This window comes from Aplidium turbinatum, chromosome 4 (assembly GCF_918807975.1).
Source record: "Aplidium turbinatum chromosome 4, kaAplTurb1.1, whole genome shotgun sequence".
Lineage (NCBI taxonomy): Eukaryota > Metazoa > Chordata > Ascidiacea > Aplousobranchia > Polyclinidae > Aplidium > Aplidium turbinatum.
In genome coordinates this window covers 32,058,311-32,084,469 of record NC_137475.1, presented here as the reverse complement: position 1 = coordinate 32,084,469, position 26,159 = coordinate 32,058,311, and the positions used below count along the sequence as shown (strand labels likewise).

At 38.0% G+C, this 26,159-nt stretch overlaps 1 protein-coding gene across 1 annotated transcript in view; it reads right to left on the bottom strand.

Moving 5' to 3' along the window:
• The window catches only part of LOC145769494 (uncharacterized), a 42,877-nt gene extending 23,718 nt beyond the window's left edge, over nucleotides 1-19,159 (bottom strand). The window contains exons 1-10 of the mRNA XM_082581142.1: nucleotides 18,899-19,159; nucleotides 11,394-11,434; nucleotides 9,327-9,359; nucleotides 8,036-8,089; nucleotides 6,418-6,507; nucleotides 5,762-5,824; nucleotides 5,434-5,478; nucleotides 4,991-5,044; nucleotides 4,459-4,512; nucleotides 3,769-3,822 (exon numbers count right to left, since the gene is read on the bottom strand). Coding sequence (XP_082437268.1) covers nucleotides 3,769-3,822; nucleotides 4,459-4,512; nucleotides 4,991-5,044; nucleotides 5,434-5,478; nucleotides 5,762-5,824; nucleotides 6,418-6,507; nucleotides 8,036-8,089; nucleotides 9,327-9,359; nucleotides 11,394-11,434; nucleotides 18,899-18,992 — 582 coding nt within the window. The 5' untranslated portion in view covers nucleotides 18,993-19,159. The remainder of the gene's footprint in view (nucleotides 1-3,768; nucleotides 3,823-4,458; nucleotides 4,513-4,990; nucleotides 5,045-5,433; nucleotides 5,479-5,761; nucleotides 5,825-6,417; nucleotides 6,508-8,035; nucleotides 8,090-9,326; nucleotides 9,360-11,393; nucleotides 11,435-18,898) is intronic.
• Nucleotides 19,160-26,159: the final 7,000 nt, after the last annotated feature.

Sequence of the window (26,159 nt, the reverse complement as noted above, 5' to 3'; positions counted from 1 at the left end):
TCTTTTCTTCTAAAAATAAAGAATGCTATCGCTGTGGTAATTCCAACCACAACGCCAATGACTGTAGGTTTAAGAAAGCCACTTGCCATTTCTGCAATATTACGGGACACTTACAGAGTGTTTGTCGAAAGAAAGCTAGACAGTTTAAACCTTCTAAGGTAAATTGTATCGAGGAAATTAACATGCTTTCTAGTTCTTGCAGAAAACCTCGAAATTCAAAGTTGGAAGTACCGATCTCCATTAATTCGGTAACCACACACTTAGAACTGGACACTGCTACAAATGGAAATTTCCTTTCCAACGACGTCTGGACTCGGGTAGGCGCACCTCAATTGCAAGCACCAGTGTCGCAGTTCCAATCTGCTACCAAGCATCTAGTACCAATCACGGGTTCTTTCACGGCCCAGGTAACTTGTCCTTCCACGGGAAGGTCAGATAATATTTCTTTTGTAGTCACGACAGTCAAAGGACTAAACTTGCTAGGTCGTGATGCAATCTCGTCTTTAGGAATTTCTATCGATAAATTCCTTCTGTCTAACTGTTCTACTTTACAGAGCATCCAGTCATGCGACAAGCCTGATAAGAGTCTGGAGAAGGCATGCTCCCTCTTATGTGACGAGTTCAAAGATGTTTTTAAGCCTGAACTCGGGTGCTTACGAGATTATGAACTAGACATAGATTTTAAATCTGATGCTAAACCTGTTTTTCTAAAACCTAGGCCTGTACCTTTCGCGCTAAAGGAGGACTTAGCACAAGCCTATGATTCGGGCATTGCACGTGGTGTATGGACACCAGTTCAGTTTTGCGATTGGGGCACACCGGTTGTTCCAGTCCGTAAGCCTTCAAACTCTTCAGGAGCGAAGGCCAAGTTACGCATTTGTGGCGATTATTCAGTCACGGTGAACCCTTCCCTGGAGACCCATCGTCACCCGTTACCCTTACCAGAAGACTTAATGCAAAAGTTGGGTGGTGGGTACGGTTTCAGCAAGATAGACTTGGCTGATGCCTACAATCAGATTCGACTTGGTCCTGACAGTCGAAAACGACTCGCATTAAGCACTCACCGTGGCGTACTTTTACAAAATGTTTTACCTTTTGGCATATCTTCTGCTCCAGGTTATTTTCAGAAGATCATGGACGACCTTACAGCCGACCTTCCAGGGGTTGCAGTCTACCTAGACGACATTCTTGTCAGTGGCACTACTGCTGAGGAGCATCTCCAGAATCTTAGACGGCTCCTCGATCGACTTCACTCAAAAGGCCTGAGGTGTAGGAAGGACAAGTGTAAGTTTGCACAACCTCAGGTAGAGTATCTCGGACACATTTTGTCCAGGCAGGGCATCTCCAAAGGTCCCAAGGTAAACGCCGTACTGGAGATGTCTGCCCCCACTGACGTATCTTCTCTTCGTTCGTTTTTAGGTTCCTTACAATTTTATTCGAAGTTTCTACCGTTGAACGCTTCTACTGTAGCAGAACCACTATACCATCTCACGAAAAAGGACATTCCTTGGAGATGGGGAAAACAAGAAAAAAACTCTTTTGCTCAGCTGAAGCATCATCTATCTACTGATGAGGTTCTTACACATTTCAATGCGTCACTTCCGGTAGGTATCGCATGTGATGCTTCTAGTGTGGGCATTGGTGCTACTTTGTTTCATCGTTACCCAGATGGCACAGAACGGCCTATAGCAAACATTTCAAAAGTATTAACAGCCTCTCAGAGAAACTATAGTCAAATTCAGAAAGAGGCTTTGTCGATAATTTTTGCGCTAAAGAAATTCTATCAATATCTTTTTGGTAGATCATTCATTTTGGTCACAGATCTTAAATCATTGCTTAGTCTTTTTGGCCCGACCAAATCGACACCTTCTTTGGCAGCAAATCGTTTGGCTCGTTGGGCACTCTTTTTGTCGCAATTTACATACACTATTGAGTACAGGAAGACAAAGGATCATCAAAACGCTGATGCTTTGAGTCGCTTACCAGCAGGAGGGGATAAAGTCTTCGATGAAGAGGAAAGTGCGGATGACATTGATATCGTCTGTGCTATCGATGCTTTGGATTTGCAGGTCCAGACCCCAAATGCCGCCTCACTGCGTAAAGAATCTTCTAAAGATCCTATCATTTCCACGGTAATGCGTTTCATTCATGAAGGATGGCCGGCCAAGTCTTCCCCACAAGACCCGGTCGAACCGTTCCGTAAGTACGCAGACTCTCTTTCTACTTGTTACGGATGTCTACTTTACGGTTCCAGAGTGGTCATCCCTTCCAAACTTCGTCCTTCCGTCCTTCAGTTGCTTCATGAAGGACATTTCGGCATTAAGAGAATGAAGCAGTTGGCAAGGACGTCCGTCTACTGGCCAAACATCGATCGAGACATCGCGGAACTTTGTCACAAGTGCAGTACCTGTGGCGAATATCAACCGCAATCTAAAGCCCAGGTCCAATCATGGACGGTTCCAGAAGCACCGTGGAGTCGCTTACACATAGATCATGCGGTAGAATTCATGGGTTACCATTGGTTACTCAGCATTGATGCTTTTTCTAAATACCCTTGTATTCATGCTACTACTTCCTTATCTTCAACAGCTACCATCAACCTGCTAGAAGAAGATTTTGCTCATTTCGGCTATCCCCATACTGTAGTTACCGATAATGCTACTACTTTTAAATCCACAGAATTCCAAACTTTCTGTAAGGAGAGGGGTATGGTACACATCACGGGTGCCCCTTACCATCCGGAAACCAATGGAGCGGCGGAGCGCCTCGTACGTACGTTCAAGCAAGCACTTCGCAAATCTTCCCTGCCCCCGAAACAAGCAGTCTTGGAATTCCTACAGCAGTATCGACGCACGCCCACTCCGAGTGGCTACTCTCCAAGCCAATTACTCAACAATCGTCAGATTCGAACCAAGATCGACACGCTTCTCTCCACACCGTCTCAAGTGGTACCCCGACAAAACCCTCACAACACGAACGCCTCTGAAGTTACAAAACGACATTTCAAACCGGGAGATCCCTGTTACGCGCTATCATTCACTCCACGACGGAGCCAGGATCCTCGTTGGGTTCCAGCCGAGGTGATTAAGCGACAGGGTAACCGAATCTTCCTGGTACGTCTGCTGCCACATGGTCCGACGTGGAGGCGCCATATGGACCAACTGCAACCTCGCTATGCATCATCGGAGGACCAGGAGCCGGGAGAAACTCCTGCACCAACAGTCGACTCCTCCCCTGTTTCCACCTCAGCTCGAACGGATTCGGACGACACACCGACTGTACCGGAATTCGGGCCACACAACCCACGAAGGTCGAGCCGTCGCCGCAGACCTCCGGCCCCGTTTCGGACTTTGAGAGTTATTGTTTAATTCGGTGTCTTGTTCATATTTTTCTTTGTGTATAAAAATTATCGGGGGAGGTGTTATAGTCGTCATTTTATTTACGTTGAATATATGTAACTCGTGACCAGCGTCACTACATAATCACCGTTCAGCGTTTTCTGGTACAGACGTTGGAATTGATTACCACCGCACTGCGCGTGTAATCAATTGAGCGTTCTGTACCACGTTCCTCAGTTGATTGTTTTGCGTTTTTTTCGTACTATATATTGCGTTGATTTTATACACTGAATCAGTAAGTAACAAGAGGTAAATGGTTTTCTCACTTGGTTGGCTATCGCTACAATTATTATTGTTTATTTTATATTAAACGTCTGGAAATACAACAGTCACCCACCGAATAGCCCTTTTAAGCAAAAACAAACTGTACCTGAGGGCCTGGGGTTCCAACTGACCCTTGCTTGCCTGGTTTTCCATCTGAACCCTGGAAATAATAAAAGCGTGGTTATCTTAATAATAACGATACGAAACAATAAGTTGGACTTCATCACGCAACATACCCAGAACAAACATCTCCTACAACTTATTTTAATGATTCCTGTTAGCTAGAAGAAGCAATAAGTTCACATTGGAGTTAAACCAGTAAACATTGTATGTATTTTGTGTTTGAAATTGCCTATTGTAGTCATGAAGCAGTAGCCCACAATTACATACATATTTTATAAAATCGTTAACTGGCAATGGCTTATCATAGCAAGAACCTTTGCATTCACGAAACCGATAGCCAATAAAACTTTTCGTGAAAGATCAATTTGTATCTGGAATTCTTTTCTTCGATTACTTGTCAATCATTCTCCAAATGTCAGCGTAACGAAAGCATGAACAGTAGTTTAACTTACTCGTTTCACAATTTTTGACATTTTAACATCAAATTATTTTTTGAAATTCTGGGATGGAAAGCAAAAACAAATTGTTTGAAGATAGCTTAAAGTTTAAGCTATACTTTTTATATCACTCTTTGCCATAGTACAGATGCTCAAAAACTTTTGTAACTTGGTGTAAATGTGCATTTAGTTTTGCTTATTTCGTATTTTTAAAAATAACTTCCGTTTTTTCTTACATCTTTTCCGTCTTTTCCGGGCATTCCGCTAGGACCCATTGGTCCGGTCGATCCCTGTTGAAAAAAAAAACAAACATCAATCAGTTATTTACGACGAAGCCAATGGCCACCAAAGCATTTTGCACTGCACCACTCATTTGAAATATGTAAAACACCTTCAAATATTGTATTAGGTACGAACTAATGATGCAATACCAAGGAACATTATTTGCTGAGATGTTTTAATTTTGCGGTTTAAAGATGTGGAGCAAACGATTGGACTAAACTATGTAGACTAGGCTTTAACATTTTTACTCTTATATTTATAAATCTATAAAATTCTTAGCAATCTACCTTCCTTTTAAACATAACATCGATTTTTATTGTCTAATATTCAGAACGTGGCTGTAGCTTTCAATGACGCGATGACGTATAAACATATTGTTGATGTTCCAAACATTGTGAATTTCAGAAAGCATGTGCCTTTTTGTTATAACAATGCAGCATTAGATAAATTGTATAATCTGCTAAAGTAGCAGCGATAACAACTTACTGAAGGGCCCACTTCACCGGGCTCTCCGGGGGGACCTTGGAATCCCTGGGGTCCCTAAAAAGAAAGGATAATTTTGAGGCAACCATTTTTATTACATAATTATAGCACATATTATAACAGAACATCACGATGTTTGATGAAAAAAGACAACACTAAAGTTGTCTTCATGATCTGTAAGCCTATCACTAAACTGTTATTTAAAACCCAAAATGAGTTTGCACTTTGTTAATGGAACTAACACAAAACTTCTATTTGTATATACAAATATAGTATATACCTGCGGATAAAGCATTGGCAACTTGTAAGTAGTTATGGTGAACTTTCAAGTATCACCACATGTTCAAGCGAATTACGTATGACGTCTTTTTACATTTGAAACATTTTCGTTCCGCTCAGTCAACAACAGCACATTATATAACCACAAATAATGAAGAGAATCTCACCGGAGCTCCAGATGTCCCTGGCTGACCTCTAGGACCCATTACTCCCTGGAAAAGGTGAATATGAAAGTTAAATCACGCACAACAAACACATGTATGTGTATTGTGGATATTGGTGTGTGTAAGAAATAAAGTGATTGAATGTGCAAATTGTGCATGTGACACATGACACATCACACATGCCATGTGTGATCAATCAAAATAAACCAATTGCAAAAACATGTGTCTTATCGTGTTGCGCGATAATTTTTTCATTGCAAACATGCCGACGCAAACCGCATTTGCAACCGGCTCCAATACTGACAAAAATAGACGTTGAACAAAAACTCACTGGTACTCCTGCTACAACTTGTGATGGTCCCTTCGATCCTCCACTTTGAGCACCAATTTGACTCTGCAACGTAAAGTAATGTCACTTTTCCGTTAACTAGCTGAACTAAAAAAATATAGCGTAACTAAATATCAGGTAAAAATGTAATTAAGTCAAAATAGAACTAAAAAAAGTTTTCAAGGTTAAAATGTTTTTTCAAAACTAAATTAAAGAGCTGCTATATTAAATTCACATGTATGTCAAGCTATTAACCAATGGTAGTCTACTGGCTTTAAGCATTCCATTAGTTTCTTCAGTATGTTTAGTATCTACTTCAGGTTTCAAGAAACTTCTGTTGGTGAACCACTGCCCTCTGCAGAACTATCTTACTAAACTAATAAAATTTTCCACGGATGGCAACTTCCTTAACAAACCACTTTTATTTTCATTGAATAACGACTAGCTATTGAAGAGGCAAAAAGCTGAAAATTGTATTGAATCATGGCGATACAGGAATTAAATCCCTGGTTTAAGCATCGAAGATACTCATGCACAATTGCACGCCACAACACTGTTTCTGTTCCAAGATACTTCTTTTTATTACATAACTCTAACATGACTTAGACTCTGAAAAGCACCATAGTGGCTTTTTTGATTTTGAATAGGCTACAACTCACTCCGTCATATCCTTCGCCGGGGGGTCCGGGGGGTCCTGGTTGTCCGGGGGTACCTGATTCACCTGGGAATCCAGTTGAGCCACGTTCTCCCTAAAAAGAAGAAAACAAACAATGAAAAAACGCCGTGTTGTATTTTTTGCGCAACTTTGTTGTTTCTTCATCATATTTGATTGTTTGGATGGCAAATGATTAAAATAATTTCCACAAACCCGAAACTATGCTCTTGTCTTGACCAATGACCATGACCATCACTTTTTTCATTCAATCGTAATCACAACTTTGACTCGTTTATTAAAACTAATGCGTATAGCCTACGTTCAATAATGTCTGATGTACATCATTTATCACTGATGCTTGTTATGATTGTCTGACGTCATATCGGTGCAGCGTAAGATAACGTGAAGTGCGCACAACACATTAAAAAACTAAACACTGTGGACAAAAATTTGCCCTGCTTGTAGATGCTGAAAATACATATTGAATTATTATAATAGTGTTCCAGACTTTCAGTATTTCAATTCAGCATTTGAATAAAAACGTTATCAAATTAACTTTTCTTTCACACCCTAAATTTGTTCAATCTATAGTTGTTTGGTAAAAATGCTAACTATGTGAAATAATTGAAACCTATAAATTAACTTTTAGATGAAGAATATTCACTGTAAGCTTTAAAGAAAGTACAGTATTAATATAGTTTTTAGAATTCCGAAGCAGGACACTGCCACTTACAACATGTTAATACAGTAGCACCTTTCAATTATTACCAACACAGTCTAGAAAGAAACCTATCATTAAAAGAGACAAAGCCCATTCTGTAACATATGAAATTATTCAGAGTTCAAATACTATGGAATTAGTGTATGGTAGAAAATATGAAGAAAAAAAATGTTATTAGAAAAATGTGAAAATTCTGTGACATTTTTGAGAGCAAATCAAACATGTTGTCACACTTTAGTTTCATAGTTGGTTTGCTATAAAACAGACCAGATGAGGAAAAAGGTATTACTTTTATAGGCTTGGTTTCATTAACAACTTTAGTATTGTAACCACATCACAAAACTTAATCTTGTTTTTCGAGCCGCATGTTGCTTCTTTTTCCAGTTTATTGCTCAGGCTTCTGTTACATGTGCAATCAAGCAGAAAATATCTAGCTAAAATGGTAAAACATGCATTCAAGCGAAACCAAACTGGTTTCTCGGTCAAACAGAAGAGAAAATTAATCAACCACGACCACTCCACTCATTGCTGCAACTGCAAGTAGATTGCTTCAAACGCTGGTAGTTGCTCAATTGATATAAAAGATATCGTATCATAAAAATCACAAAGGTTTCTTGAACTGACCCTGTGTTGTGCGTTATTTCGGTGTTATATAATATAGCAATTGCAGTTTAGTAAAATCGGATAGATGAGCACTCAAAAAATGAAACACTAAAAATTTCTCTCAAAATAACCCAATCCTTGTGGGTGTGCGTGCAGTGGTCTACGTGGAGTATTCTTGAGCCAATGTCTTGAAACGGATATCAAAGCAAACGGATTAAACGATTAAAGAGTAGCGAGAATATGGTGTGCTTGTAGAATCATCATAAAAAAGTGATATGCACTTAATCATATCACGTACTTTCAGTCCTCTTGGTCCAGGAGGTCCTTCCTCTCCTTGTGGTCCAGGCACACCCTAAATTACACAATTCTGTGTTAGTTGAAGTACAAACTAATTCAAAGCAATATCCGATGATCTTCGGACAATCTTTTTTGCAAATGAGAAAAAAATCTTCTGTCGCAAATTAACATATTTGAATGATGAAATTTTGGATGAAATGCGTAGTCTGCTAAACAAGCAGTATCGCAAAGACTTCGATGCCAATAACATATAAACTTGGGTTTTACTTTACAGAACATACAGTACTTGAGTAATTTGTAGTAGGCCAACTAAAGCATCCGCTATCGGTGGTTTCCAATCTATCTATTACGCGGACACGTTAAATGTCCAGTAAAGGTTAGATTTCTGATATTGTTTTTGTTAATACAACGTCATTTCAGTTTAATTAAAAAATAATGAGCTAAAATTGTAGAAACTAAACCCATGTTTAGCTCACGTTTCGAAAGCGAAACTGTTTCATTTTCAGTGCGATTACATAAAAGAAATCCCTGATATTGCGGCTGACGCCACTGGAGCTAAGTTTTGCTCGTTTACTGGTTTATTGGATCAAAAATGCCATAGTTTGCAATTGGCTAACACTGAAGAATGAATTTCACTGTGAATTAATTTCATTCGTATGTTTCCTCTGACAATAAAATCATTGCCGGCAAATGTTTTAATTAATTGTAGCTCTTCTCTCTCAAAGTACAGAAAACTCTTCCTTGAATTAAAAGCGACGTTATTTCTTGTTTTCCCGAAAGGCCCAACGCAACTACAGTAATTGATCGAAATCAAAGTCTTCACAAAAGAGTCGACTTGTTGATGGAACTTAAAGTTTTGTTAACCCAGTTCTGGTAAAAGTTGTTATTGTGGTTTTTTGAAATCAAAAATACAAAACATACTCGCGTACCAGCTGGAAGGAGGCTTTCGCGTACCTACTAGTGGTACGCATATCACAGGTTGAGAACCACTGCTTAAGTAAGCTGCTAAGTAATTTAGCCAGTAAGTCAGAGTTTCTCAATAAATAAAAGCAGCGAAGGCAAATTGATCCATAGAATAATCGAAAAAGTTTGATGAAACATTGCAACCATTCCACTAAAGCTACGAACTCCTGGGTAACACCTACATGTTTGAAAACAGGCAGTATTTTCATACCATAAAGTGTTTCTATCTGTGTTTAACAAAAAAAATGTAATAATCAGAAATCGAAACTTCACCTCTGTGATAAAATAAACTACTTTAAAAAAAATGTTATGTTGTTACATGCACTTACTGCAACTCCAGCCGGCCCAGGGGGTCCTTCAACCTACAAGTAAGAAATATAAAAAAGTATGTTAATAAACAACAAAAACAAGGTTTCGTATCAGCTTTATTTTGGAAATACTTTAACGTTTTTTTTTGTTTTTTTTTTGTTTTTTTTTATTGATCTATGTGCAATGAACGAGGCTTTGTATTTAATGGAATTTTAACTGCTACGATTGTGACAAGTGAACCTTAGAAGCATAGGCGCCGACTCCAGGGGGGCGGGGGGGCGGCGCCCCCCCGTGAATTTAGCTCGGGGTGGCTGCCCCCCCGCAAATTATTTAAAAAAATCCTAAATCAAATGTTTCTAAGTTCAGATTTGCGTTAGTTTGACCTTCATTGCGGATCGATCTCAATTAAAAGATCTACTTGTTGCAACAAGAGCGCTGCTCCTAAGATAACAAAAGAAACAGAAGTACGGTAGCTGATAAACGCCAGCATGGTGCCGTTGAAGCATAGTAACAATGATTGAAAAACGTTTTTCTTGATTTTTTTTGCTTTGTTTTTTCTTGGGAGTGTCAATAACGAGGTACGGCTTGCTGTTTGCTCAGTTTAGTATCTAAGCGTATTAAGAGCTAAAGTTCAAAGTGACCAGCATATAATTCGAAGTAGCCTACAGGCCTCGAAATTCGTTTTTTTGACGGCGGACAAACGTGTCCGGTCTGAGCAGCTATCTCGGCGGACAAATTAAGTCTCACGACTGACACACCAGTTTTAGCCGTCGATCGTCATGCTTAATCACTTTATCTTGATGACAATTCTTCGCCATTTCAGTACTATAACTACGGTTTAGAAGGCTTTTTAAAAATTCAGTAAAGTCACTCTGAAAGCCTTTCATCAGACCAACGACTTGCGCTTGAAGAGTCAAAGCGCCGTGTATAGCTGGTCAATACGTCACAACACTGATTAACTTCCACCGAACGAGGTCGTGTGGCTTATTGCGTCACAATGCTCTGGCCAGGAGTCGGAAAATTTCTACACTAACGCTACTGTTTTCTGCTGTGCAAAGTTTCACAGGCTTTTTTCTTTAAGTGTATTTTTGCGTGTCATGTGAGCGAAAGTGAATTTTCCTTGGGTCTTTTCTTTCTTACTGTAATACCAAAACTTAACAAATTTTGTTGCATCTTGCTGTAATAGCCTACTCGTATAATCTAATTTAGTAACCAACCTTGCCGTATCATTATTACTCGGAGATCAAAGCCAGACATTGTGACGTAAAACTTGAAATAAATTGCGCGTGATTAGTGTAGAAGTACCTGTACTCCCATCGATTCTTAGCGAAGGATTCACCTTTGTTACGCTGTTTCAATGTCATCAATCGTTGAAGCAATGTAAAAATCGAAAGTTTTCCTCCTTGAATGGAAGTTAAGGGATACAGTATTCACATTTTCTAGATGCGCGCTAGAATACGCTGGAAATTATATTATTGCAACAATTGTTCGTGCTATGCAATGACGATTTGTATCGCTAGTTCCTGTGTTATTTCTCGGCGGACAAATATGACCGATATAGAGGGTACTTCCGCGGACATCACATACTGTGACGGGCTGACGGCGGACATGTCCGATGTTCGCCGTGAATTTCGAGGCCTGAGCCTACATTATAAAGCTTGGCGATATACAATGGCATATAGACGCAAAAAACATCAATGCTGACAAACAAACATCAGCATTTTGAATGTAAGCAATCAGTCGGCTAGAAAGTTTGCCCCCCCGGCGATTTTCAAAACCCGGCGCCTATGCTTAGAAGATTATGCAGTCAGTTTTGTAATTTTGTTGTGGGCTTGCATTTTTGTCATTTAAAAAAAATTCACATGGGTCACATGAAGACTTAACTACCTAAGTTTATAATGTACTGTACAAAGTATGTAGGTTACGTACAAAAAGTCTCCAACTGGAAAACCGTTGTATTACGTACATTTCCTACGACAATATAACGCATAAGAGGTAGCCTACCGATAAAAATAATTGAAAGGGAATTTAACTGCTTTACTGCAAAAATAATGCATGAAAAAGAACTTTACCAATTGTGTACTTACGGGATCTTCTGTGAATCCGGGCTCGCCTTTCTGTCCTTTCTGAAAGTTTGAAAATTACGCAGTGTAATACTACAGCTTTTGGCATTAAATTATATACGTATAAATAAAACAATAAATACTATTAATACTACAAAACAGTGCTCAATTCCGAGCAGAGCTGGTATTCATACTGACTGATAAGTTTTTGACTTGAGGTAAAGTTAAAAATAAAAATAAATAAATTAGGCAGTAATATCAATGACAGGTTCCATTAAAAAGAACATGGGCATGTTTTATTTTAATAAAAAACAAAACAAAAACGGACCAAACAAAATTTTCATAAAACAATAAAACCAAATCTGGTGTTGACGAAACACCGCATCCCTCTCTTGTCCACATTCTTTCAGAAATTTCTTACCTCTGAAAAATAAGTGAAACAACAGTAAAACACTTTTAGGTTTATCAGTAACTGTGTTTAAACGAACCCAGTTTGCTTTTTTAAAGTTGATTTAACGTTTGCAGACGTTGAATCAATATAAAAAAGGATGGATTTACTGCCGGAAAAAGGACTGGAAAACTGAACAACAAAGATAGACCGGAGTTTTTGTGCGAACTGCTAACCAAAAGTATCTTGAAAGAAAACCTTGCACACTACATTTCAAAGAAAACTCTTTTTTGGGGAGATTTTGTAGTTTGTATCCTAATCTCACTAAGGAGGTTAACACCTGCCAAAGTTAACACAGCACAGAAACTTCAGTTTTAAAAGTTTTGCAGACAAAAATGCATCAAATCGATGTGCTTAAGTTTGATGCATTTTTTTAAGACGATTCGCGTAAACGCCGCCACTCTACCTTCCTCGCAACGGTCGCAGCATTCTCCTTCAACTGGTCTTGGATTCTTGCATTTCGGCTCCTCACAGATGATGGAATCGCAGATTATTTTACCATCGTCACACAAGCACACCTTACAGAGATGAGGTTTGAAAACATCCATGGATTTGAAGATCTCGCCTTCATACAAGCATCCGCCGGGAGGGAGTCTTTTTCGGAGAGCTTTTTTCAGATAAGGTTCAAGAAAAAAGAAATCATATCGTTTAGCAGAAGCATAGTTTGAATTACGTGTTGTGACGTGCAATGCCGAAGGCTTTCGCAGAAAGTTTGACGCATTCGCTTTCAGTGTTTGTGATGTTGTGGAAGCGTAACAAGAAAACGTTTTATGAATAAAAAATATTCAAATACTTTTTTGAATGATAATTTTTTGTAATCTGCAAAATTTTTCAGCGGGAACACAAATTGTATGTCATGAAAAAAAAACTGTTTCAAACTCTAAAACCATTTGATGGCTGTCACACCCTGTCATTAAAACTGTGGTCCACTTTTTAGTTGATCACTTGTAACATTGAAAGTCGCATTTTTTCTTTGTTGAAATGTAAATTGCGGTCAGTGATAACTGATAAGTGTGATAATTTATGTCATCAAAAAACCAGCAAATGTTCAGAGAAATACAAACGATCATTTACGACAGTCAAGCCATAAACGAGGCGTGTCTTTTTTAATGCGTCAATGCTTTCTCTTGATAAAAGCCGCGTGGCAACCCAGTGGGTGACATCACTGGCGATAAATCTTCGCAAGAATGCATTAGCAAAAGTTGCGGTTGCTTTTCTTGTAAAAAGCAGCTCTGAGAAATGCGGTGTTTGGTTTTGCTTCTGCTAGAAAAAGGTCAACACTTTCAACCGCAAATTTTCGAAGCCTGAACTTCTTGTGCAGAAGCAGCAGTCACAACCTTCGCATATTATTTCACGACTTCTCTCCACTGTCTGTTCTGGTACGTTCCATTGAAATCAATTCCAAGACTATTTTGTCAAAAACTCAGTTCATGTCATTCTTTGTTGTTCAGTTGCCGTTAAACAAAAACAAGTTTGCAGTCTACTCAGCAGTCGAGTGTTGTTCTCCACTTAGATTCAGAAAGTTAAAGTTTAAAATTTTCTGGATTGTTGTCGATAAAAACCTCGTTTAATTTTAATTCTTTCTCACATTTTTTTTAATAACATAAAATTCAAGAATCATAATCTATCAAGAATTCATGAACGAAATGATGACTTCGTCTTTAACAACAGCTGTTTGCTGAGTTGACTGCAGTAAAAACATGTTAAGTCCACAAACAATAGCACAATAGTGAACTTTTAGCAAATCAGTACAGGAAAAATAATGAAATACTACTGTAGCACATGAGTAGATTGCGCAAATATGAAGGTTAAATACCGTTTTAACAATTAATTTGTGCTGATGAAATACTTTAAGTTTTTGTAATACTTGGAAAATTTTTGTAAGTTTTGTATTGCAAAATTATTGCAAGATTTGTAAGCCGCGTTTTTAATGCCGTCCCACAGCTGTTCACCAATATAAGTGAACCGTAAACGTACTCATTCAAATTTGTGTGTAAAAAGATTTCAGATTTAATTAATTTAGCTAACAACAACGACAGATACTAAAAGAATTATTCTTTTTTTTTTGGGGGGGGGGGAGGAGTTGTGTGTGGCATTACACAGAGCGTTGAATTTTAACTACAGTCGCCAGTTTTCACAATTTCTTTTGTAAGTTGTAGCAGAATCAGCAATGCAAATGTAAAATGTAAAAAGATGTGATTATTAACCAAGTCAACACAGCGTATGGTGCATGCAAGCGTGTTCAAACGTGAGTCGAAAAACTTTTCTATGTGTAAAGTGAAAAATTAGTCAAGCGTGCAATTTGTTGCTTATAAATTTCAAGTAGCAAAGCTTGAATAACGAAATTTTCGTGTTTTTCAGCAAAAAGCTTTAGTTTGGGCAAATTTCAACAAAGAAACCATTATCATTTTGTGTTAACTCATGGTTTCACAAGTTGAATTTTGCTGCAACCAATGATTACTGCAACGGCAACTGAGCTTGAATGCATGGAATGAGTTGAATTGATTCAATGGAGCAATAGGCACTTTTCTCACTGATTTAAAATTTATTAAACTTTAAGTCAGCAAGACACAGCATGATATGCAAAATTGCGAAGAAACCAGTCAAGCATTTGCAAAGTTTAGCATCGAAAAATCGTCGAGTGTCATTTGTCAAAATAACCGAATTGCATGATGTTTACATGTTTAGTGACGGCTGTTTCAAGCAACAACATGAAAGTCTAAGAAGCCATGCAACATAAAGAATAGAACATGCAGCGGTGATCTCGTAACTGGTAAATAAAAACAACACCCTAATTTTGAGCATGAGAAAACTCATGTTTTGATTTAGTTATCCCTTCCAAAAGAAAAACTGAAGATAGCCATCGTCCCAAACAACATTGTTCATAAAACTTGTTGAGGTTTCCATAGCAATCAGTAGAACGTTTATATGAGACGGTTTGGACAGCATAAATTTTAAAACTATGCTTTATGTCCAATATATTAAGACTGCTAGGTTTTCTAGCTATAACATGCATTAACGACGGTCGTAGTGAAATAGTTGAGGGGCATCAAGACTACGTTGAGCAGAAAAGAAATTAAGTAGCCTTGCGCCGTGTTTTTAAAAAAAATACTTTTTGTCGGTAACGAACATGTTTTAAAAACGATTTGCTATAACTATTAAAAAAATCAATGCAAAACTTTTTTTCTTTTCCTGTGAATTCCGCAGTCTTGCTTTGATTTCGCTTTATTTTAAACTCGGGGTGAAAAAGTTTCGTATATTTTTGAACCACTCTTGATAAAGAAAAATTTTGTCTCGTGAATTCGTAGAGGCAAGCCTATCTAGGTAACAGAAGTAGTGGACCATCTGTTGATTGCTAGTGGCTAGAAGTTTATGCTTCGACGCTTTAATCTGATCAATACACGACATGCATTGGATGGAGACTGCTTTATTAGAGCTACTATATTAGCCTACGCAGTCCATGAATGAAGGAGTAGACTGGTTATTGCCATTTATGAGCAACGCTGTCGGTTTTACGTCATCGCCAACCTTATTCCGAAATCTCCTTTAATCTGAACATGTTGAAAGTAAATGAAAACCAGGTTACTGTATACCGACATTTTGTCAATCAAGCACAACTGACTTTAATATTCTTTTATTCGATTGACCAAACATCAGACCGAATGCAATGGATTGCTTACAATTTGTTTAGCGCTGCCCTCATTAACAAGTTACAAAACATTTTGAATTAAAGTTTTGTAAACATTCTCATTAAATGCACAAAATCGCGCCTGATATAATGCCATTTGTGAGCATCTACTACACAAGCTATACGTCGTTTATGTTGTCGACTGGATTAGAAAATTATCAAGCAAACTCCAACTATCATGCGACAAAACTAATCTTTCAACACAAACCGTTGAGTTTCACACAAATGTTTTGGAAAAACTGAGTAACAACTGCTCACTAGGCATTGAAGGGTCTGGTAATTGTCATTTAATTGAACTACTACAAAATATTATGGGTGAAAGTGGTAATTCGATTTTATTTTAGTTGGTAAATCACGCCATATACATTGCATGTGGTCAGACAATGGACATACACGACCACTTCACGTCTTGGTCAAGAAAAAGTTTTGCAAAATTCACACTCCAAAGACAGATAATTCTAAAATAATCGTCACTATGAAAGTAAGTGGCCTATTACGAATAAAACGTTTTTCAGAAGAATATTTTAATAATGTCCAATTTCTAACTAACAATATCCATCCTTTCACATTGATTTTACGTCTGCAGGCTTAAATCGAAGTAAAAATGACGGATTTTGCTGGCCGGGATGTTCTTGAGAAAGGGCAAAATACAAAAAGTTTCCAGTTGGCTGCACGCTGTGAACTGTTAGTTTCGCTTCAATAAGTGCATAGCAATTTATAGGCATTTTCCAATAGAAGGCAACGATATGATTGACTTGTTTCGCAAGTTATAATAGTGTGAATATGGATTTGTAAAGCGTCGTTTAAAGGCAGGTTAGAAAATCGTAATGACCACCGACGTTTGAAAACTGCACCTAAATCCATTGAAAAGCAAGACCAAAATGAAATTTATCTCATAGGTTGAGACCAACATTTTTTACTTAACCGCAGCGAGACGCAGGAAACCGAAGAAATCTATAAGTCTTTTTAAGAAACGTCTCGTAAATCAGACTGTTTATCCCAAAATAAGCAAAGTGCAAACCCAACGGCTGTTCTACATTCAAAACTTGCCTCACATACACAGCTTATGCTTGACTTGTTGCATTTTTATCGCTTCGGTTAACATAATGTTATACCAAAGAAGTTGAAGACGACGAGGCGACGCTTTCGCATTAATTGTTCATCATTTTCTGTGGTGCTGTCGGCCAAAACCTAATTTTGTGAAAACCGTTGTCGTCAACCCAAACAGCTTTCACTCGAAAAACATTTAACCGACATTTTTTATCAACCTCTTGACGTCGATATTTTTTTTAAACATAGGGTAACTAAACGACTGCAGCACACACAGTTGCAATTTCACAAAATTAGTGAGTGACCAAGAAATACAGTATTTCAAAGCAAAATTTCGTTTTGTTTTGTGACGTACAGCCAATAGGTTCCCAGTGAATTGTAAAAATGCTTAGACACTCTCACGCCAATACAGTCACTAAAACCATCTACGTGAAGATGACACAAATCATGCACGTGAATGCAAAACCAGTACTTAAAAGTAAATTTTCGTATTTTTGGATCGTCTTTAGGGCGCAAGATTAAAAAGCATCTGACAGGAAATTATGTTTTTGTATCAGACCGCATTCATTACTTGCAGGAAGTTACTGACATTTGCATGATTTTTCAAATTTCTTCAAATGAAGCCAAATTTTTATTGAAGAGGCTTTGCGTTTGCTTTAACTATTAAAACTACGTTTCCAAATGCCAAACTTTTCCCTTCTTTTGGGTTATCAGAGACGCAATTGAACGAACGCAATCTGCGATTATATTGGCTACTCCTGCAAAGAGTACGGCAGGATCAAGAGCTGTTTCTAATTCCCGCTCGATAGGATGGCAAATCGAAGATAGAAAAGTTTTATCTTTTTTACACTCAGCAAAATATACTGTAACGCAAAGCCTCAATGTTGTTTGAAAAGTGTTAATACTAACTTCAACTTTACGAAATGATTTATCTACAAATATGAGTAAAATACAGAATAGGACTGTTTACCAGGCATTTAAATATAGCCTAATACAATTTCTTCTTAGCCTAGTTTGCATTTATCAGAAGAACGCAAGGAATAATTTTATGAAGAGTTGGTGAGTTGAACAAGGGAGTTTGAAAATGAAATGGTGAAAAGCGTAATCCACGTTTGCTAAGATTAAAATAGTGGAGGCAATAGCCACCAGTGAAGTAAAACAAAAAAAGCGTGCAATGCTGCTCGTGCAAAAAGAGCAAAGCAACTTTCATGTTGCGCGGTTCTGCTGCAACTCGTCAATTAATCTGTGACAATCTACTTGACCGCTTTCGCAGCCGAGATGGCTATAATACTATTTCGCAGAGCAATTAAAAGCTAGCATGCAAAAGTTACAGGATTAAGATCATAAAGGTTGATTTAGTCAAAAGCAGCCTACCACAGCGAGCGATTAACGACAAAGCTTGCGCTTGTCGTGTTGCTTGAACAGCGATTTGTAATTTGCGAAAGTACGAGCAAGTCAGTGTACTCCATCGTTACTGCTACTTGTCATTACCAATATTTCACATTGTTTTAAAATCAAAACTTAAGTCATTGTTACCCGCGAAGAAGTCAAAATTATAAAGAATTTTTTTTTTCGTTTTTTTTTTTTTGACTTGATGTTGATCGTTCAATGATGAAAACAAAATTAATTTTCACTATCCTTGGTGACTTTAGCTTAGTTTTTGAAAGATTTTTTTCAATTGTTACAATGCACGAAGACGCTTACTTAATTACTTTACAGTTTACACCAAACTGATTGTCAGATTGTTAAGAAAAAAGCAGGAGTTTTTATTTACATATGACAAGTTTAGATAACTCGATTTTGATTAATGGCCGATATGTATCCTCGCTTGTCACCACGAATATTATTTGACTTTTTAACGCAAATTTCCTGGTGTTTGTTGATTTATTGTCTAGACGTCTGACCACTGGCAGAATACAGGGTACATCATAATACGGCAATAACTGTTCTGAACGTAGACGAAAACCCTTCAGAATAACGCCTACTTCCTTTGTTTTCAAACAATCGCAGTTTGGAGCAAAGTTTAGTCTGTTTTGCTACACATGTACCTCGATAGCCATGGCTATCATACTGAAAATTGTGGCAATCGATTTGGTTAGCAAATTTCCAACTCATTGGTTCAAATTGAGGATTGCAAAATACAATTAATTCGACAATACACTAAGGCGGTTATCTGAAATTTTTGATGCGTGAAAAGCACCAAACTAAAACTCAGCGAAAGGAATGATTTCTCCTGATTTTTCGCAAGTATGCAATTCATTTGTAAAAGCAAAACTAACAACGCTCTAAACAAAAGTGTTCCCAACACGTGATTGTGACAAAAAAAACATGCAAGTCACTCACCTTGGCAGAAGGCCACGTCCAAGCCAAAAAGGATGAGGACACAAATCAGCTTCAAGTCCATCTTTCGCCGGCTATACATGCCCACTAAGAACATGTATATTCCAACGGCGGCGGAGATAGCCTTTCCCGCCTCTGACTGACTAGTGATGATCTCGCAAGCTTCGACTCCGCACCGCGCCCCAAATAATTCGAGTGTGACTGAAGCGGCGAGCGCGGCCGCGGAAAATTACAAATGGAAGAAAAAGTTCTCGCAATCTTGGCGACCCGTCGGGAAGCCAATGATGCAATCGCAAAAGGATTTTGAAAATCTTTGTTTGACTTCTTTTTTCACTTTTTTTATGCTCCAAGCTAGAACCTTCACCTATTTTTTTCAAGAACGTTTGCTTTTCTGCAACTACAAGTTGTTTTTTTGCATTGAATTAACATCATTGTGACGCTGTGTTGCATCAAACACTGCAAAAGAAATCAAAATGAATTGCTGGTGCAGTCAAATCATGGGCAAGCATTGCGATTGAATTATCTGGTTCAAACTAGACAGATCAGCTAGCTGCTTGCGGATAACGCAATAATTTACGATTGTACATTTTGAGCAAAGCCACATGAAGGAATTTCAGAAGGAATCTGACCATAAATTGCTGAAGTTAATTGCTGCTTTGCTTGTGATTACTGTATCGTCAAATGGGGTTCTTCAAAGCGCTTTGACTCAGTTGAAGTGCAGCGTTCTCATTTTTAGGGATTTACTTTCAAATTGGAACTTTTAGCCCCTTTTCTGGTTTTCATTTATGAGAGCCCTGTTGAAGTGAAACGAAACTATGGAAACCGATTCGAAATTAAACAAAAATTTTCATTAAAGCAATAAGTTGAAACGAAATCTAAACATAAAACACCTTTGCATAGAAGCGAAACATTGGTTGATTTACACACTAGGCTGAATGATGTTGGAAAATGCAATTCTTTGAAAAATGCGGTTCAGACTATCGTAGGCTACATAGCCACTCACTTTTCGTCGTATTGTAGGCCTACTTTTGGTGATTCTCGTGCATTTTATTTTCATTTTAAATTGTAACAAGACAAAGTTGGCTTTATTTCGAAACGAAGCAAGAAATCAATTCTTTCGAAAAACAAGAATTGAAAGAAAAACTAGAAAAATAGCACCTTTGCTAGCTAGTACGGTGGATGAAAGACTAACACAAATCGTTAAAATTAAGAGCATTTCTGAAATGAATACAAAAAAGATAAATTGAAATATGCAATCGCTTGGAAACTCAAGTCGTTAACAAACCAGCACAAACCAATCTTAATGTTTTGTTAAATAAAAACAGCCAGGTGTCAAAGTTGTGTAAAAATGTAAAGCGTATAAAGCACTGATTCTCAACCGCGGATCATTGGGCTACTTACGGCCCTCAACTATTCTTTCCGCGGCCCTCATCAATGCAACAAAAATATTTATTTGTGCTAGAAGAACTACCGTCCAAAATGGCGAGAATGCATGGTTATCACATAACTTATGTGCTAGCAAAGAAAATGCCTTATAGCAACGTTTCTTCACACTATAAATGCAGAGCAATTACTGTAGTTGTATTTATCAGGGGAGTTAGGCCAGACTTTAACATTTCCGAGCAATTTCTCGCTTTTCGTTCCATTCACGGCACAACAAAAGGGATATACAGAATATGTTTTGGGAATTTCGTTCAAGTCTTCAAGAAGCAAATTTGGACTAGTCAAACCTGTCTTCAGTTGCAACACATTGAGTGTCCATTCGTGTTAGGGAAGCATCAAAGTCTTCATGGACTCGTTAACAGGTGGCTTGGAGAAGATAATCTTACTGCTGTGGTGTAGCACCACTGCATTTTAAAACAAAAAAGATGGTTGTTAAGTCACTGAAAGTGTCTGATGTGATAGAAATCTTAACATCAACAATAAATCGGATTCGTGCAAATGCGTTTAATCATCGCATGTTTAAGCAGTTTCTGGCAGATGTTGATGCTGACTGTGGAGCTCATGTCCACTGCCCTTCGTTGGTTAATGACCATGAGCACCAAGTCAACGGATCATTCGAAAATACACTAGGATTGTTAGCGTTTTGCTGCCTCTGAATGAAAATATTTGCAACACCTATGACAATAGACGTAGCCACCCACAGCCATGAATGATTTTCACCTAGAGTTGTTAGATTTGCAGATGTGAAGCCGACACAAGCATTCAAATGTGACCATCTACTTCACTTTTGGGGTCAATTCCCAGAGGAAAAGAATCCTAACTTGATAACCAATGCAATAGGAAATACCTCTGCATTTGGTTCAACATAACTTGCACGTGTGAAGCACTTGTCAGCAAAATGGTTGAAATTAAATTCAAATATCACAACCGATTGACAAATTATCATTTTAACCAGCGTTTGAGTAGCTTACTGCACCTTTCAATGTTTTAGGAAGCTTTGTCAAAGCCGAAATCAAGTTTCATATTAAATTGCATTTATTGTGCTGCGGCCCTTTACAAAATTTAGGTTTTGAATTTGGCCCTTGTGCTGAAAAAGGTAGAGAACCACTGGTATAAAGCGATTGGCTGAAAAAGAAAAAAACTTTAGGTTTTTATCCTGTTTAGCTATTGATTCAAGTAGAGGGGAACATTTATGTGACGTAACTGACTTCATTTCTTGCATACATTGCTGACATCACACCAAACAGCAACATCTTACAACTGGAGTCTAATCAAACAAGAAATAAATTAACATCAATCTTATATCATGAAGACAGTGATAAACCTTTGTAATTAAAAAATAAGCCATTATCGAAAAGAGGAAAAGCAATGGGGCTTGCATTATAATAGTTTTGATTATCGCTAACTTTTGGATATATATAAATTTTGAAGTCTAAATTTTTATTGCATGCTTCAGAAAAATTTTAACTTTAAAACTTAGATTGTCAGCAAGCACTAAACATCCTGGCAGATAAACAATATTGGCAAACGCAGTAATTGCTATGGAGCCTGAGCTTGACGTTGAATCTATGTAAAAATGACGGAATTGAGCCTCACGGTCATTGGTGTACAATGTTCTTCTTATTGCGCTTTAACTTACCATCAGTACAGTAGTTAAGAGTTAAGACCACTTGGTCAAACAAACCAAACTTTGTTGGATAGGATTCGTGTAGTAATTCGTGTAATCAGGTGGATTCCAGCGCACGTGACGCCAGAGAGTGCTCGGACGCTACAATTCGCTTAACCATACAAACCTTTAACATCCATAACATTTTGCTATTTTCTGAAAAAGTACTTCTGCACTGGTCCACCTGCAAAGGAAAAGTGATTGTGATGAAATTGGGGGTTTCTTTCAAGACATGATCGAAATCAAGAAGAAGATAGCAGGATTGACTAGATGGGCTGCCTAAACGTCGCATAAGATAGGTAAGTATGGTTAAGTTATTTGAAATGTCACCAACTGCCTTTGGGCTTTGTTTTAAGTCCAGACCAAATTTCCTGTATTAGTTTTAAATTATACGTCTGCTGTCATAAAAACGTCTTAGCTTTGACTAAGAGGATAAGATTATCTCGGAAAATCGATGAGACCAAAGTAAGGCTCAGTGGGCTCTGTAAGAATTGTTTACGTTGAGATCATAAGTCTCAAAGTGTCATAACTCATAAGTCATGTGCAAGACAATCTTTTTGTAAATTAAGTCAATTTAGAGCCACATTCTCCGAAGCCGTGCGAATTTTTTTAACATCAAATTTCAGCAGGGCTACCGAAATAATGTTCTCAGATACGATTTCGTGCTTTTTGAACCCGCAGTAATGGTGATTCTTTCTGGTAAGTTCTGTTGTTACTTGCTAGTTGTTTCTAACATTGAATTACACCACCTGATACGCTGAAACAACAAAAAATGATGAATATAATTGTGACGTTCAACTTGGCCAGGTGTCAGTTGATATCTGGGAAACCGTAAAATCATTTCGGTCAACCACCAGACCTTAAAAATTACCCAAGCGTTGCACGTGACAACTGTAAATCAGTAAAACGCATTCTAGATTTCACGTTCTAGAACGTTAATATTGCAAAAATAAAAATTTACACAAATGACGCTTTACATTTGCCTGAGTCAGATCATGGTGAAGCCTGGAAGGCTTGTAAGGTATGTGGAGCTTAATTTCTTGCAACCATTCATGGTTGATCTTCAAGACTGAGTTATGTATATGCCGCAGTTAAAGGTCATCGAAGACGCACTGACATATTTTTGTTGCATTAATCACTACGGCGCTGGTTAGATTGTTTAATGTTTACACTAGTCTTGTACAGGAAAGTAGGTAAACCGTGACGTACTCAAGATTTTCTTGAAGGGAAGTGGTTCATACCTCAACATTTTTGTAGTTCTTTTTTCGGCATTTTTTAATTTAGGTAAAGTAGCCTACAGAACTAAAACATGGTTGCGTCTGCGTGCAACAAGAGTTGTTAGTGTTGAATATTTTTGACTGCACCGCAGTGAAAACGACAAAAACGTTTAACAACATTTAATTATGTCTACTCCATAACATAAATTTGTTGGCTATTTATTACTACAAGTCCACAATTATAGGCTCACAATACAGCTCTTGATAATAAATAGTTGCATCCCTTTACAGTGGCTTACATAGGCGGGGTGGGGCTGAGGGTTGAGCTTTACCTGCAATTTAAAAAAAATCAGTAATTTGCCGAAGTACAGTAGACTAGTAGAGTACAGCATTTTTGTTTGAAGGCTGTTGGCGTTGGTTAATATTGAAAGCTGTGGCCGCTACAAGAGATCATACACAAAGATTAATCTAAAAGAAACGATATCAAAGTTAGCAAGAATATATTCATTCTTTAGCAATGGAAAAATTCCACAATTGTGTTGTGCGCCGAAACACTGTGTTTGCGCAACTGCTCTAGAATCCTAGATACAATTGGTGTGCGGTAGAGTTGGACAGCAAAAGCCGTAGTTGTTATGATACTGAATGTTCTTTTGATGCGGAACAAATGTTCTCGTTTTAGCTCAAAATGAAAGCGAAAGTAATAAAAGTCTATCATTAAACGATTTCTATGTTTGTCGACTACAATAAACCACTTAACATCTTACGCTTGCATAGACGTAAGGGAGTTAGTTTTTGGGGGTGCAAAAAAATTCTAGCGCAAATATATATATAATTAAATGCGTCCAAATATTTTTTTAAAATTCTACACTGCTCCCAATAGTCTGGTATAATTTAGATTATTCGAGCAAAAGATAAAAAATAAGTTCAATTTTAATGAAATTTTTGAAACATGCTGAAAGTTCTTGCCCAAATTTTTATCAAATTTTGCCAATTTTTTGAGTAATTGAAAAGTTTAGGGGTGCAGTTACACCCACTGCAATCCTGGCTCCTACGCATATGCGCTTGCACACAGTAATTCCACTAAATCTATCAACATTGCTAATCTCAATGTCCAAAAAATAAAATACAGTTTCAGAAAAATAATATCAAATCTACTTTATTAATATCAATGCAAAATTGGTTTTATCAAAGCATACAATAAGGCTTCTCGAGTCGTCGTCGTTCGTATGAAGCTGAAAGTTTGTGGTCAGCCTGATGGAAGGACTTGGACTATGGTTTCTCGAGAATTGCGTAGCCATGGAGCTTTGTCAGAGGGCGCCGTTTGAGATCTTTATTGTAAAAGCGATATTTTAAGGCTGTTCGAAACGAAGTGTTTTGGTTGCAACAAAATTACGAGAAGTAATTTTGCGTCGAAATGAAACAAAATATTTCAAAATTACCAAACACAAAAGCCGAACGCGATTACCACTCGGCCGCTGAGCTGGTCAACCAGTGCAGTGATTGATGACTTGTAGATACTGAGGCGAATGGTTTAATAATTGATTTATACATAGCCAATGCCAATCCTCATAAACATTGAACAAGCATTGAAAACCGATTGCTACTGTTCTGAGCTGCTAGCACTTATTGTCAAACCAATGATTCGCAATAAGTTAAACTTAAATAGTGTCTTTGGTTCCCTTTAACGGGATAAAAATAAATTTAAATTGAGCGCTTGAAAAGGTAAAAATGGTTTGGTTTTGAATCTTTATCCTCGGACTGGCAAAGCCTTGATATGTTATTCCTGGTAGTTTCGCATACTTGTAGAGGCTCTTGACGCAGGGCCAGTTACCGAGATTGGCAGAGTGAAGTTTTCCGATTGAAGTGTTGTTGCCGGGAAATCATTCTATTCACTAGGTGCCTGCTCAAGCGCACACCCCGAGAGTCGAACCAGCGCCGCGTGATCTTGAGCCGGGCTCGTAACGACTGAGCTTACGGGACGGAAGGCGAAAGATACTACAGTATTTTATACCCAGTGCCAAAAACATGATTGCAAATCCTGACAAAGACCTTGACCATGATTGCATTTTCTACGCTGTGGCAAAATTAGGCTACGACCGGGTTATGAAGTAGGGTGCGCGTTTATTCTAATTTTTGCTATCAAACAATTTTCAGCTAATATTCATTTCATTACCATTATGTACCATCTTTGAGCTGAAGATTAGCCGTCAACCGTTTCTAAAAGTCGCGATATTTTGATATTTTTCTTGTTTTTCCGATAGTCGACGTGTCAGCCCACTATTGCGCATGTAGTCTACATTTTTCTTCCCCCTGCATTTTTTTCTTCCTATAGCAGTGGCGTAGCCAAGGGGGAGGGAGGTTCAACCCCCCTTTGGCACGCGTGTGACGTCAAGATATTGACAATGATGCTTTCAGTCTCTTTATGTCTCTAAAACACAGTTTGCCTAAATTTAAACGAAACTGCATTAAAACAGCGAGTTTTGCCAATACCTAACATTCAAATATCTCAGCCAGCAAGAAAATTAGTGAGCAAGAAAAGAATTAGCAGCAAGAAAACATAGAGACTTAGCTTTAGTTCCGAAAAATGAAGAAGAAAACATGATCTTATCCTTTTGCTATGCCAACGGACAGCACCATTCTACAGGAATATTTTTACCCACATTTTTGTTGAAAATGCTCTCAGAATGCACCAAATTCAAAGTAATTTTATAAAATTTCTGTGGGGGGTCCCCCAGACCCCCCACCGTTGGGTGTCGTTTTCGGCGAACACGCCGTCATACCCCCCTTTCAAAATGCCTGGCTACGCCACTGTCCTATAGGCTACCTTCAACAACCAATTGATGCAGATTACCCGCTGAACCTCTAATTGTATACCCTTTTCTTGTTTTTCTATATCATTGCCAGTCTGTCTTGCACTCCAGTCCCAATTTCTTTCTAC